A 15,130-nucleotide genomic window follows, 5' to 3' on the forward strand; every position below is an offset into this window, starting at 1 on the left:
TTCCTGATAGGATGCATGTTTAACATCCATACCTGCTGGACCTTTTTCTTCCTCAGTCCGGCTGTAAAGCAGGGCGGGTCACACTCTTCGTCCAGATCGGTCTTCAGGAACTCTTCGATGGTCAGCTGACTGGTGGGTGTGTCCTCAAACTCTATCAGTCTAATGCAGGAGAAGTTGCAGGGTGACGACAGGCAAAATCATCAAATAAAAACAAACAAATTAGGATGATACACAGAATTGGGTCACTGGCGCTGATAATTTAGGACACCGGCAGTCCAAAAAAAAAAAAAATTAAATAATGAATCTCCTGCTCGCTTATGCACCATTAAAAAACCAAGACAACTCCCGACTAAGAAAGCCTCCTTCAATACTTTAACTGTCAGAATGTTCTTGCTGAATTACAACTATCAAACGTCATCCAATATCCAACAAGTTGGCTTGAAAGTGAAAAATGTCCATGTCAAAAACATCAAAAGCTTGTACCACCCACCTTTTTCTTAGCGTGGTTTCACACACTTTTACAACGTTGACAATTTCTTTGATAGTGCGGCGAAAGTCGTGCATACGAGCGGCAACGAGAAGAGCTGAAAAGACAAAGAAAAAACACAATGTGATGAGATTTAAAATGTCTGTCCCTACACATTATTTACAACTCAACCTATGAAATGGTTCACACCACAAAAAAACAGAACAGAGGTATTTCTGTATATTGTAATTCAAGTGGTCTAAGAGAAAACTAGACTTCCTCTTGACTCCGTTTGCAGGCTTTAGATGATCTAGCATGTAACGGGAGACTTTGGCCAATCACAGGTCATTACAGAGTAAGAGTGTTCCTATTGGCTGTTCTAATGAAAATGCACATTCACGTCCCTTTAGATGGTGAAAGCCTGATTCATTGGCGGAAAATCCTGCAGAAAACGTTGCTATTCCAGCATTGGCAACAACTGCCGACACTGCAACATGGCATCATGACTTTGCGTAAATATATACGCCACTTTCAGAAAGCCAAATGGCGTGTTATTTTACGCCATTTTCAGCTATCCACGTGTATGATACACGCTGGAAACAGCTGATGTAAACAGACCCACCACGTGGCCTCGCCACGTTGCGCGTTATCGCGAGAACGCGACGTACTATCGCGAGAACGCGACGTACTATCGCGAGAACAACGTCACACGCCTGTCAAGAAAAAAAAATAATTGGTTGAGTTTAGGAAAAGAACACAGGGAAAGGCTTTAGTAACAAAACAGTGACAAAAACACGGAAAATAACGACTAAAACATGCTTACGACAACAACAAATGGTTGGGTTTAGGAAAGAAACATTGGGTAAGGCTTATTAAAAACAAAAAATTAAAAACAAAAAACGGAAAAAAACGGCAGAAAAATCGCCACGCGCAGGGCGCGAACCCGGCTCTCCCAGGTTAAAGTCCTGTGTTTTACCCATCCGCAACCCCAACCTACATCCGTTCCTTTATACCACTCGCTACGGCGGAAATGGACTCGCAATATAGGCCAATGGCGGCCGATTTGCGTTGATATACACGCAAAAATGCGATTATGCGTCTTCATAACATGCAAAAACGGAATACAAATTGGCGTGTCATACATACGCCAATTCATGAGATCAGTCTGGACACTGCAAAGCAGCCCCAAAAAAAGAGGAAGACCGACTTCTCAAAGAGAGTCTAAATATAAACGCAAGTTTATATGTAGCCAAAGGCTTAGCTGCTTTGCCTTTTCTAGAAAACTGTATACAACAGCTTTAAATATTATGTTTGGTTTGTAGCCGCCTCTGTGTGAACACCTTGAAGGCTGCAGGACAGAGCCGACAGGACAGGAGCACCTCAGCCTGCAGAGCCAACAGTCCACCCCCAGTTTTCAAATAGAGTAACACTAATGTTATGCAATGAATTGCAGTGCAAGCCTTGAAGGGGAACAGTTATATAACCGTCATTAGAGTTGCCTCGCTCAAGAGCCTGTTAAAAGATAGATGCATGCTTCTACTTCTACATGCACACTTCTAACAGCCTTTAGGACTCAAGTGATGGCTTTTTAGCTCCGCTGACGACTCTCTCAAACATATTACTGCCGTTACCTTGAATCCACGTAACTTCAAAGCTGCTTTTCCTTTCTTAATGCAGAGTTAACGATTACGTTACATCCATGACTCCTTCGTCCTTGAAGTTTTATGCAGATACATGTCGCTGGTTCATCAACGGCTATATTTGCATCATATTTGGGAAGAAACTTTTCCTTCTTCCATCCGACTGTACCCTTCTCAATGATTTATAAGAAATTAATTATTCAAGAAATGCAGCAGAGGAACAGAGAAAGACGAACATTGAAACCGTGCACGTAAACAGGAAGTAAGCCTGTGACTCGATTTCAGGACGTCTTAGCTGGTAGTGCATCAAAGCCGAATGGACTCAGGTTGACACCAGCAGAGACACAGCACACGGAGGAGAAGCTTTGAGGTCAGCCGTTTTACATAAACTCACAATGACGGCCAGGGTGGAAGCCAACACTAGACCAGCTGTGGTAAGTGTAGGCAGGTGCTGGCAGGTTGGCCTCACCTACTCGTCTTTGACAGACAACCAACAAACCTTTAAAAGGCCCGATGCCTGATGGGCCTTATGCCCGCGCAGAAAGGGGTAGAAACTCCGTGCCACACCGTCCCCGATATCTTCTATATGGATATTATCCTTATCTACACATAGAACAACTTGCTGGAAACCAGTAAAACTACTTTTTAGAGGTGAAGTGAATGTAAATAGCTAATCCTGCACTTGCAAGCTAAGCTAAAGGGCTTGCTTGTTATGGGATGGGATATTAAACCTTTTCCATAAATTTATGTTGCGCTTCATGCAGTTTAAAGGGCACAAAAACAACTTCTTGTTGTTGATCTCCCCCCTAAGCTCTCACTCCTTCTGGTTGGTAACTCTTTTCACTGACTCCCTCCCTCACATTGATAAAATCCCCGGTTGCAAAGTAAAAGTAGTCAGAGTTATGAAATCCACTTATGTTCATCCCTGTTAGAGAAGTGTGAAGTTGTTGTACTGTAAGGTCAGAATGGGAAGTGTCAGGCAGAGTAAATAACACTGATGGTCACTGAGTATGTGAGGCGGAAGTATCTTAAGGGCAGCTTGATGTTCGATGCCAACAGAGCACAGAGAGTTAATCACTTTCTCTCCTCAGATTTTTCTCAGAGGACAGAAACCAAGAATCCTCTAATGACAGACTTGCTGCTCGGAGCCTCCGGGCCGCTGCCAGCAAAGCCTCCATCTATCTTTGGCCACCTCGTGTCATGGTTACCTGCTCCACAGAGTCCCGACGGCCTTCGTCCCGTGTGCATCCAGTCCCTCTTCATCCTCTGCACCAGCCTCATGGCCGTCATGGCCACGTCGTGGTTCTTCTCCCCAAATTCTAGCAGCTGGGCGAAGCGGGGAATGTACAGGCACGGGTCTAGTGGAAACAGGGATGTTTTTTATTAACATTTTGTCGATGAGAAAAAATAGACTTGCCAAGTGCGTGTAATCATGTTAAAAGGGTAACAACCGTTTTCTCAACCCTATTTTCCTATGTTTGTGTGTCTAAGTGACAGATGGGAACAACAATCTTTGAAAATGGTCCAGTATTAAGTGAGATCGCTGCAGTTGGCAGCGGCGAAACAAGCTACAATGTAAGTTAATAAGTATTAATTAGTTAATTAAATTAATTAAATAGTTTTTCAAACAATTAATAATTGTTTGAAAAACAATCTATGTTAATTACATGCTAATAATGATTTTACTTTAGAATGTGTTTAGAATGATATTTGCATTCACTTTCACGTTCAACATCGTTACGTTTATCACGTTGGTGTAGTAAGCAATAGGCTGTCTTCCCTGGGCTCCAGTTCGCTCAGCCCTGCCAGTGCTGAATTTAAGCCAATGGTTCCCCGGTTGCTACGCAAAAAACGTACATATTTCGCCATTCATCGTCGTCGAATTTTATGGTTTAGGGGCTCTGAAAATATCGCCCGTGGTTGCAAGATTAGAGCAATGCACCAAGGGACATTTACCTCAGAGGAGTGTGAGTGCAGCATGGCGACTTCGAGTAGCCCCAAATTCAGTTAAATCTCTACACCTGTATCCCTTCGAAAGAAGAACATTAGCGGAAAATCTCATTGTAAAAGAACTCTGACCAGACAAGCCAGAAGTGAATTTAACCCAACAGGCGAGATAAAAGGAGAAAAGCTACAAGAGAACATTTCCCCGAGGTTGGTTCGATAGAAAGCCTTGGCTAACTAGCTGTGGGTACGCCAATGCAATCTTTTACTTCCCTTCCTTACTTTTTAAAACAAGTGCTTGTGATAGCTCGTGGTGACAGACCTGAAACATATGTCAGAACACATTAAGAAACATGAGCGGGCAAGGGTGCATATGGACAACTCTGTGAAGCTAGCTATGCTAGGCCGAATTAGCATATCCACACAGCTAGATGAGGGACACCGCATTGCCATAAGAAGGCACAACGAGGAGTTGGACAGGAATCAGCATATTTTGTCAAAGATCATTAATGTCGTGAAGAAACGGTGGGAAATGGGAGAAGAAACAGCATCTGGCAATAGAGGTAAGCAGTAACAGAAACTCTATTTCTGTATTCTATTAGCCTATATGTATTTGTGTTTGTTTGCAATTAGTTTGTTTTTTTCACATTTATGCTTTCAATAATTACAGTAAGCCTTACTTGCTCATAAGAAAATTGTAACTGCTATGAATATGCTGATTTTATTGTATTGTTGAACTGAGAAATGTGAAAACTTTATGTTTTCTGTTTACTTTTCTACAAATATGTATCATTTCATAGGTACACAACACAGCAGAAAGTTCCCAGATTCAGCACTAGAAACCACAGTGGATGCCTATCCCATGTTGGACAAAGCCAGACTTAAAACAGAACTGTCCCTGATCTACGAAAATGAAGACTTCAAGGCAGGGACGTCGTTAGGCCTATTTTAGGGGGGCTGAAGCTACCCCAAAATGTTGCTAAGCCCCCCCTAAATAATAACAATTCGATTAATCCTCATTCATATTGAGACGCAACAAATGAGATATATATATATATATATATATTTCAGAGCGTTGTGAGTAACTGGAGGATTCTTCTCATCACTACTCTTTGGTCTGAACTCGCTATGCACCACACACACACACACACACACACACACACACACACACACACACACACACACACACACACACACACACACACACACACACACACACACACACACACACACACACACACACACACACACACACACACACACACACACACACACACACACACACACACAGTGAAAGGAAGATTGATTACACGTAGTGATACAGAGTGAAATTGTAAGTTGTTTTTAATGACCTGCTTACCTTTAGCTATGTTTTCTTGAGGTAAAGGAAAGGGATATTTTGGTTTGCTATGGAAAACTAAAGTCTAGCTAGAGTGAACGAGGGAAATACAAGAAATGGTTAACTTAGCAAGCTAATCACAACTCTTTATTCATTGCCAATAATATAGCCTAACTCTATTCTAAAACAGTATCAATCCCCATAGAATGTTGTCACTGAAAACTAAATGTCATAGGGTCCCTGTTAATGCTATTGTACCGTTGTATCCTTCAATTCATGGAGCAGATGAGATGGATATTGGAAGATATTTCAGCAGAGAGAACGAGAAGCAGGAGATTGGCAGAGCATTTGATTCTGAGGGAGCCGGTGTGATTGAGGTCAGTAGTGGTCTATAGGTCTAAGGATTTTTTTGAAACAATAAGCATTTGTTGGCAGGTCTAGGCACTATGCATAGCCTAAACTAAATTATTTCATTATATTTATTATATATGCTAGCTATATTCTAACCAATTTAACTTTCTGCATTCATTAAATAAATATGTAGATGTTGCCTAAATGTAGGCTAGGCTAAAGATGAGCACATGCCCACAGATACACATGTGAAAATAAAATGAAAGCAATCCTACATACAGTACATACAGTAATCATTACTCCAAATCTTTTATTCCTTCTGCCATCATGTTACTGTATTTAGACAGTTGCTACTTTAAATAGGATCCGTATTAATATCTTACATGATAAAGTATGCAAATATAAATTGATTCACTGTCAATGTAAAAAAAAATTTAAAAAAATTAAAATTAAAAAATGGCATGTACACTCCTTTCTGCAGACAATACCACAACACTGCAACAATTAAAGTTCAACTGAGCGTGATGATACAAGAAGTTAATGATTCATAGTAATTTTACTGCTCACTATAGGGGAAACTATAGAGTACATTATACAGGGAGTGAGAATGAATGAGTGATGACAAGTGAAGCAACTGCAGCCCACAACACGGTTTCTGGGTCTAAATGATCACATTCAGCTTTTGTTTCATGTGTGATCAGCTGGAGAGGATAAATCATGGCATGCTCAAGTTTCAGGGACTTAAATTAGACTCGGCTGCCCAATCTCTCTCAGGATTAGCCTAGAAATCTAGACGCACCCTAGCGGCAGCAAATGTAATTTGCAGCCATGGGGTCTAGCAACACTCCTGTTAGCTTGCGAGCTGGAAAAACCCAACTCCGGCCGGGCCAATCACATTGTGTATAGAGTCGGTGGGCGGGCTTATGGCTTCTGCTGGGAACAGTGGTCTTTGGAATCGGCTTTGGAGTTAAGCTTTTCTTTGAGAAAAGAACAAAGAACGGCACTGAAGTCATTCTTAAAAAAGGAAGATGTGTTCAGAGTTTTGTCGACCGTATACGGAAAAAGTTTAATCTATCAACTAGCTCCTCTACCTTCTTCGTTGCTCTGGTTGGTTGTAGTGCTATCCTATTGCGTGCAGAGAGAATTTGAAAGACAACCGTTTATCCCGCCCCTTGGATTGAGCTCTGTCAATGAAGAGGTCCCAGACCCAACAGCTTGATGTGGGTCTGGCTTGTCAGGCTATCTCAGGATGGCTCTTTAACCAAAACTCTGTCCAATAAACAGGCTCCTTGTGTGTTCATGTGACTTTTGTTTACACGCCCTGGTTCGTGTCTGAGCAGTAAACAAACCAAAAGCAGAATTGCAACCGAGTAATCTTTTTTCCACTCTGGTCTGGTTCAGACCAAAGAAAATGCAGTTTGTCTGCTTCTGATTTATACAGATTAAAATGTACTGGCACCTGTGAGCTTCCCAGTAAAACCAGTATCCTACTGCTGGCTGCTAATTAGCTCCACTGGAGAACTTGAGGATTAGCATTTAGCTCAAGTGCACCTCGAAGCAGCCTGTTTCTCATTCAGCATCTCTGTCCAGATTTTCGCAGCTGGCCAAAGGATTTGAATAGGCAACCTTCCAATCACAAGCCTCTTGCTTCTCAAATGTCTCTGAGAAACTTGCACAATGTATCATATCGTAAACTTTATGGAAAATACTACAGCTGAAGAGAAGAAAGCTATCAGAACCACCTGCTTTTGCCATGAAACTGGCCGGCAGCTGGCCAGTTTTGATGTATTCTAAAAAATGATTTTACCATGCTGAGAAACCTTATTTAATACTCAAATTAGGAGTCATCTTCCCGCTGTAGCCAGGAGACAAAAGTAGAGTTGCATGCACCGGCTATGACAACAGAGTCAAATATCTTTGAAGTCAGTGGCTGCGTTTAAAGAGCAGTCCAGTGGAAAGCTGGTAGAGCCAGCTGGTAATAAGATCCAGACTGATCTCTCCCCCCCCCCCATGCACCATGTAATGATACGTCTGCAGAGCTCGCCATCACTGCTCCCAGTTTTACTGAAGAGTCTGTAAATGCAAGGCCAGCCAAGATCCCCATAGAAAAAAAAAAGAAAGAGTCTGTTTAAGGAAAAGAAAAATCCACCTTCAATCCTCTTTCACTGTCGAATATAAATCAATCTGTGATGCTCAAACAGCCCAGCAGTCATTCTGTGATGGAGGGCTGTAGCGTACGCTTTCGTGTAGCCACTTTCCCCTCAACCTGCCTCGCCTACTTCTACTTCTGTTCCCCACATTCCCCAAAATTACTTTGGCCACCCCCAGAGAAGGGCCGTGAACTTGCTCCTTTCAAATCAAATGTGGGAGCAGGGATGTGTGTATAGCATTAAAGGGTTATCATTCAGCTGTGGGGAAGCTACGCCTGTCTCAAAAACTCAAAAAAACGGACTTGGAGTTGCAATGTATTCTGGTATATTTTTTTGGTACTGTAGGTGAAGAAATCGGTCGACGAGTTTATTTTTCTTTGATGGGAGTTTGGTAAAAAATCTCTTTTTCAAGAGTGTCCTGGCCAAGACAGAGGCAGCAGTCCAACCACACAGACACATTGAATGATTTCAAACCCCACCAACGCCATTTAAAATATTTCTTTGGTTAGTTATCCACATAAATAACAAAGATAAAACCATCTAAGACTTCTGGGTACAATTTCAGCCTTGTAAATCTAGGCTTAACACTTTTGTTTGCCAGTGCCTTTCACGAGGTCATTTAAAGAGGTTAGGCTACATTTTTATACTTCTGCACTAAATCTATTGTGTTTTTACTAACTTTTTATGTATTCTATCTTTTAGAAATTGTGTTATTTTCTGTTGTATTTGTTTTGAATGTTTATGCTTTTTTATGCTAATGTAAAGCATACTGAATCAGAATTTTGTCTGCTACATAAATAAACTTGCCTTGCCTAGGGTATCACATAGTGGTAAAAAAAAGAAAATAGTGGTAAGAAAAGTATTGATTTTGGAGTTCATAAAATGTGTTAGTTTGCCTTGTAGCATTCCCAGAAGGATAAAAGAGCCATTCTTATTTATACTTACCACTATACAGGGGTGGATTGCAGCAATATTGTTTTTTTCCCCTATCCTTTTTTATTGTTTTAGTGAGGTGATGATTCAACTATCTGGTGATTTTAGAGGTTATAGTTTATGGTTCTGTTGAACCGTAAACTACAGTGTAAATAACATCGTCAAGACGTTGTAAACATGTATGGCAAAAGGTATGGCAGTGGTGGAATGTAACTAAGTACATTTACTCAAGTACTGAAGTACAAATTAGAGGTACTTGTACTTGAGTCTTTTCTTTTGATGTCACTTTCTACTTCTACTGCGCTACATTTCAGAGAGACATATTGTACTTTTTAACTCCACTACATTCATCTGTTACAGCTTTAGTTAATTACTTTACAAATTAAGATTTTTGCACACAAAACACATGTAGTTTATAAAATCTGATGTTTTATTATAAAAGTAAACTAGCCAACATTGTAGGCCGCTACAAGTCCAGCTGAAATGATTAGACCATTACACACACAACTGGTTGGATCCTTTACACTTTCTACAATGGGAGGATTTCTCCATTGAGTACTTTTAATACTTTAAGTACATTTTCCTAATGATACTTACAAACTTTTACTTAAGTAACCTTTTAATGCAGAACTTTTACTTGTAACAGTATTAGTACTTTTACCTAAGTAAAGGACCTGAATACTTCTTCCACCACCAATGTATGGCCATTATCAATAAAAAATATTTTGGGATGTAATTACCTAACAATATTACTATGAAGGAAGGCGGTCCGTATTTGTATGAACATATAAACCAAACGCTAGCTGAGCTACTCAAGAAGCCACATCTGTAACTTCAGTTCCTACTGCTGTAGTACGCCAACTAACCTAACTAACTAATCGAGTGTTAGATAGACACATGGTATATACAGCAGTAGAAAAGTACACTTTGATATAGTTTGGATTTTGCCAGTTAAACAAAGTTGTGTTATCTTTTGACATCTTATAAAAATGTGTCACAAACTTGTCAACGCCATGTTTAATGCCATGTTCTGTTATTTTGAACGCACACATGAGATTGATTAACTTGCACCCTTTGCTACACGACACCTGTGGGCCCATAGAGTTAAGTGAGGATTCTTTTCTCCTTTTTTATTTTCCTACCTACTTGCCTGTACAAAATTGCAAAACGTTTATATTATTATATATTCTACAAAATAAGATTTCTGCATACAAAACACATAAAATATGAGGTTTGGTTTTAAAACTCCACTGCCCAAAGATTATACATTTTCAGCTGAAACGATAATGGAAATAATAAGTAGTTGCAGTTTTATACAAAATTGTTCCAAATGAGCGCCACCTCAACCAACTACAACAGTAAAATCCCGCTTTTACATCAACGCAGAGTAATAATAATGATATAGCAGCCACAGGGGACTTTTTTTTTGTACTTTTAATACTTAAGTACAATTTCCTGATTTAACTTAATGCATGATTTTCCACTTGTAGTAGAGCTTAAACACCTCCTCCATCACTAATATCCCTACACTGTAGTAGCCTACTACTAGTTTTAATTGAGTAAGAGAGTACTTCTTCCACCACGTTTTTTTTTGCTCTACGTTTCTGGGTTATTTCTCCTCATTACTGTGCTGTAGTAGAGGGACATATTTAACCGACCTTCTTTTTTTATTTGTATTTATATCTTTCCACCGGGTGTAATCAGCGGGACAGAGGCGGAGCGGTTGAGCCGGTGACGCAGTCTGCGGAGCTGCCGGGGGAGGCGCTTCGGCTCTCCTAACGTCACCACCGTCCGGGAATCTGATTGGTCCTCAGCGAGCCCTGGGCGTCCGACGAGATCACGACAGGAGGAAAAAAAAAAGCAGAAAAATGGAGCAGACCTTAAAAACTCCCGACAAATGACTATTTACCTCGGATGCGGACGGCAGCAACGGAACGTCGTAGCTGGCTTCGTGTAGGTCGACAGTCGGTTCGGAGAAAGAGGGAGAAATATCGGTGAGGATTAACGCAGAGGCGGGGTGGGAAAAATAGGAAGGACTTAATAGCTTCGACTATCCGGATTACCCACTCGCTGAAAAAGCGAAAACAAGCGACGCTTCGTGGACATTTCTCCGTCCAGAGAGGATGAAGTGACCGCCAGGAAACGGAGAAAAAGTGCTTGTGGTCGAAGTTGGAAGCGGAGGAGGAAACCGACTCCTCCGGGCCTGAACGGATATTTAGATGTTGTCGTGTAAACTTCGCTGTCGATGCCGTTTTAAAGCGGCGTTATAGGAGCAGAATTTCACCCAGAAAACGTTGAATTCTACGCCGAGCAAGCACCCCAACAGTGATTCAGTTCGCCGGATACCAACACGAAGAAGATTCTTTGCTTGTGCCGATGCCAACGGCAGACTGCAGGTTGCTCCATCATGGCCGGATCATGAGGTGTTTGACTTATCTACTCCTACTTCCAGAAACCCTGAAAAAGTCTAAGAAGGTCGGCAAGCTCCCGGGCAGGCTGCCGGTATGTTATGAGATCCTGACTCTGTCCCTGACGAGTAAGAAGAAGAAGCAGCAGCAGAAGGAGGAGGAGGAGAAGATGGCTGCGGAGTTGTACCCCGCCGCTAACACCAACAACCCAAACCTGTCCAACGGCACGACGGTAGCGGACACCGAGAAGACCAAGGAGGTACACGTGAGCCAGGCCAGCAGCGCGGCGACCACCCCGACCACCCAGCAGAACATCAACAACAACAACGTCGACCCGCCGAGCTGGCAGTGCAGCCACCCCACACTGAGAGAGAGGTAACTCCTGAATACACTGGACCAGGTTATCGGGCACAAACTCAAGTAAATGGCACACGTATGCGCGCAATAGCTTTTAAAAGTCCCTGCAGCGATATGTCAGGAAATATGGATCACTATAAAGTGCATTAAGATCATTATGAAGTAACGACAGGCCACTCTTAACACACGGCGTAATTATGATAGTAATAAAAGTGCAGTGAGGTCGCTGTACTCTCACCAGCCCCAATTGCATAGTGGTGTTTTATTTTTTTAAACTATTCCTGCAGCATTACTTAGTTACATTACCCTTAATGTTTCAATGTGCATACGAGCATTCACTTCAGGTTCTATGTACTGAGCTGTAATGAGTCGATTAATATGCATACCATTTGGTTAATAGATTACTCATTTAAGGACGTTTTTAAGCAAAACCGCTAAAACTCATTGGAATATTTTCTGGTTTATAATGGTAAATTGAGTATCTTTGGGTTTTGGACAGTTGATTGGAGCAAACAAAATTGAAAATGTCACAATAGGCTCTGAAAACAATAGCTTAATAGACGAATTGACAATTAAGTAATCTCTAGTCCCAGGCTTACTTCTGTTGTTCTATATCCTCCCCAAACCTATGAAAATAGCCAGTGTCTCTAGGCAAAACGAATGTGGGAGGACTTTATATTATACAATCCTTGATTGTGTCTTATTCATGAAACCTGCTCTGCTTTTAGGAATGCCTTGATGTTTAACAATGAGCTGATGGCTGATGTCCACTTCATTGTTGGCCCCTTGGGGGAATCTCAGAAGGTTCCAGCACACAAGGTAAAGATATTTTACATTTTGGGAAAAAGTTTTTTTGATTTATGAGAAAATAGAAAGCCTAAAGTCAGATCTAAATGGAGTGATGTCGAATGTTTGTTAAATGTATCTGTTGGGCGAGCAGAGAAGCTGTGTACATCTCTGCATCCGTGCTACTGAAAAAAAAAAAAGATACTCCTGCTCCTTTATTGAACTTGAGTGATAGTGGTTGTATGTGTGTCTGACGCATCTGTCTGCCCCCCCTCCCAGTATGTGCTGGCTGTGGGAAGCTCCGTCTTCTGTGCCATGTTTTATGGCGATCTGGCGGAGGAGGAGTCAGAGATCCATATTCCAGATGTGGAACCTGCTGCTTTTCTAATTCTGCTGAAGTAAGCCACTCACTATCCCTCACACAGCCAACCAGAAGGAGAGATGACAAGCACAGTCAGTGTCACTTCAAAGCATATTATTACTCATCCAAAGCTAAGCAGAGGCGAATGCCAAAATGCTGGGAGCGCCTGAGAGCAGGGACAGCAGCACAGTGCTCTGTAATTGCTGCTTTTCCCTCATGCACAGCATGACAATTTTCTTTGAGGGAAATATACACAGAATAGTAGTTATAAATATCCTGCCTTTGTTGCTCATTCGGTAGCACTGGCTAAGCCAAGCGCCATAAACTGTTTCATGTTAGTCTTTTTCTGAAAGGGGAAGGATGTTTTAAATCATCATACAATCCTCTTTGGGACAAAAAAGAAAGAATTGTTTGCTTTTTTTGTGAAAATTATACTAGAAACAATAGGAAATTAGCACTTCCTAGAGTTTTTCAAGGATCCAAAGTCATGTATTATTATTATTCATAATATAATATTAAATAAACCGTTGTATCTTGCAATGTCAGCCAAATTAAAAGGTTATTTTTCTCCCAGGTACATGTACAGCGATGAGATCGACCTGGAGGCAGACACGGTGCTGGCCACCCTGTATGCCGCCAAGAAGTACATTGTTCCTGCACTGGCCAAGGCCTGCGTCATCTTCCTGGAAACGAGCCTGGAGGCCAAGAACGCCTGTGTGCTGCTCTCCCAGAGCCGCCTGTTCGAGGAGCCTGAGCTGACGCAGCGCTGCTGGGAGGTGATCGACGCTCAGGCCGAGCTGGCGCTGTGCTCAGAGGGCTTCTGTGAGATCGACCTGCAGACTCTGGAGATCATCCTGCGACGGGAGACGCTCAACATCAAGGAGGTGGTGGTGTTTGATGCTGTTATGAACTGGGCCACAGCGGAGTGCAAGAGACAGGGTCTGGGGCCCACCACCCGCAACAAAAGAAATGTGCTTGGCAAGGCGCTGTTCTTAGTGCGCATCCCATCCATGAGCCTGGAGGAGTTTGCTGACGGGGCGGCGCAATGTGATATCCTGACACTGGAGGAGACTCACAATGTGTTCCTGTGGTACACTGCGGCTAAAAAGCCTGATCTGGAATTCCCTCTGACTGCACGGCAGGGTTTGGTGCCTCAGAGGTGCCACCGCTTTCAGTCCTCAGCCTACCGGAGCAACCAGTGGCGCTACCGCGGCCGGTGCGACAGCATTCAGTTCGCGGTGGACAAGAGGATCTTTATCGCCGGTCTGGGGCTGTACGGGTCAAGCGGCAGCAAAGCAGAGTACAGCGTCAAAATCGAACTGAAGAGACAAGGGGTGATCCTGGCGCAGAACCTGACAAAGTTTGTGTCGGATGGGTCGAGCAGTACGTTTCCGGTGCGGTTCGAGCATCCTGTTCAGGTGGAGCAGGACGCGTTCTACACAGTGAGCGCCGTGCTGGACGGGAACGAACTGAGCTATTTTGGCCAGGAGGGCATGACGGAGGTGCAGTGTGGGAAGGTGACATTTCAATTCCAGTGCTCCTCCGACAGCACCAACGGGACCGGAGTACAGGGAGGACAGATCCCCGAGCTTGTGTTCTATGCATAAGCCGCTCCGGACTGCTAATGGATAACTAGCTTTATCCTCGCCTCCCAGCCTTCAAAGTAATGTAGCATTAAAGACACTTGACTAATGTCACACTAAAAGGCCTGGTTAGTTCTTTGAGAGACTATTTTAAAAGTCAAGGAGCTGTTGTTATTTAATTTAATGTTATTTTTTTATTTAAATACTGGGTTAACGTTATTTGCTCTGTCGCCTGTGTTCAAGGGCTGCGGCTGCTGTAGAAACAACATTAATAGAGTCATTTGTGGTTATGTAATCAACCTGAGCTCCACAACTGAAACAAGTAGGGACCGCTTCAAATTGTGTAATTGCCAGTCTATATACAATGTTGTTGCTATATAGTCTTAGCAGCAATGTTACACAAGGAGCAAACTTTATGTAGTGTTATGATTCTGAATGCAAAAAAAAGTAGAAATCTTGTCAGAAACAGAGTTGTTTTGCACTTGAGGACGGCCTCATAAACATTGTCTTTTGTAAAATACAATTTAACTGTTAACAGCTTGATGCTGTTAAAGATGACCAGATGTGTTCTGTACAAGAATGCTTATACACCTGATGATAAAACATAAAGGTTATAATGTGATTGAAGTTACAGATGTCCCATCATTTTGGGAGAGGGAGTGGGGGATTTGAGGGACTGCAGTGCCCTCTGGTTACTGCAGTGTGAACTACACCTGGGTACATATGAGAACATGTTTTTGCAGCTATCGATGGATTACTCACGAAGCCTCCAGTACAGGGGCCCAAGGAGTCATGGGGGCCCCTGAGCAGGA

General features: G+C 42.4%; 2 protein-coding genes across 2 annotated transcripts in view; one reads left to right on the forward strand and one right to left on the reverse strand.

Annotated features, from left to right (window-relative positions):
- Window positions 1-15,130, reverse strand: part of LOC120548985 (transcription factor IIIB 90 kDa subunit-like) — a 172,579-nt gene that overhangs the window by 117,231 nt on the left and 40,218 nt on the right. The window contains exons 7-9 of the mRNA XM_039785497.1: window positions 3,315-3,464; window positions 491-584; window positions 33-159 (exon numbers count right to left, since the gene is read on the reverse strand). Of these exons, the coding sequence (XP_039641431.1) occupies window positions 33-159; window positions 491-584; window positions 3,315-3,464 (371 nt within the window). The remainder of the gene's footprint in view (window positions 1-32; window positions 160-490; window positions 585-3,314; window positions 3,465-15,130) is intronic.
- Window positions 10,642-14,949, forward strand: LOC120548986 (BTB/POZ domain-containing protein 6-B-like). The gene is made up of 4 exons (XM_039785498.1): window positions 10,642-11,606; window positions 12,317-12,407; window positions 12,654-12,772; window positions 13,310-14,949. Exons 1-4 carry the CDS (start codon window positions 11,200-11,202, stop codon window positions 14,340-14,342), a joined length of 1,650 nt encoding a protein of 549 aa, XP_039641432.1. The 5' UTR covers window positions 10,642-11,199; the 3' UTR covers window positions 14,343-14,949.

Source organism: Perca fluviatilis, chromosome 20, assembly GCF_010015445.1.
Source record: "Perca fluviatilis chromosome 20, GENO_Pfluv_1.0, whole genome shotgun sequence".
Lineage (NCBI taxonomy): Eukaryota > Metazoa > Chordata > Actinopteri > Perciformes > Percidae > Perca > Perca fluviatilis.

Bases quoted from the DNA above. Each gene is read 5' to 3' on its own strand.
- LOC120548986 (XM_039785498.1), top strand. From the start codon at position 11,200: ATGCCAACGGCAGACTGCAGGTTGCTCCATCATGGCCGGATCATGAGG. The intron at 11,607-12,316 runs GTAACTCCTGAA...CTCTGCTTTTAG, and splicing joins CACCCCACACTGAGAGAGAG to GAATGCCTTGATGTTTAACA. The intron at 12,773-13,309 runs GTAAGCCACTCA...TTTTTCTCCCAG, and splicing joins GCTTTTCTAATTCTGCTGAA to GTACATGTACAGCGATGAGA.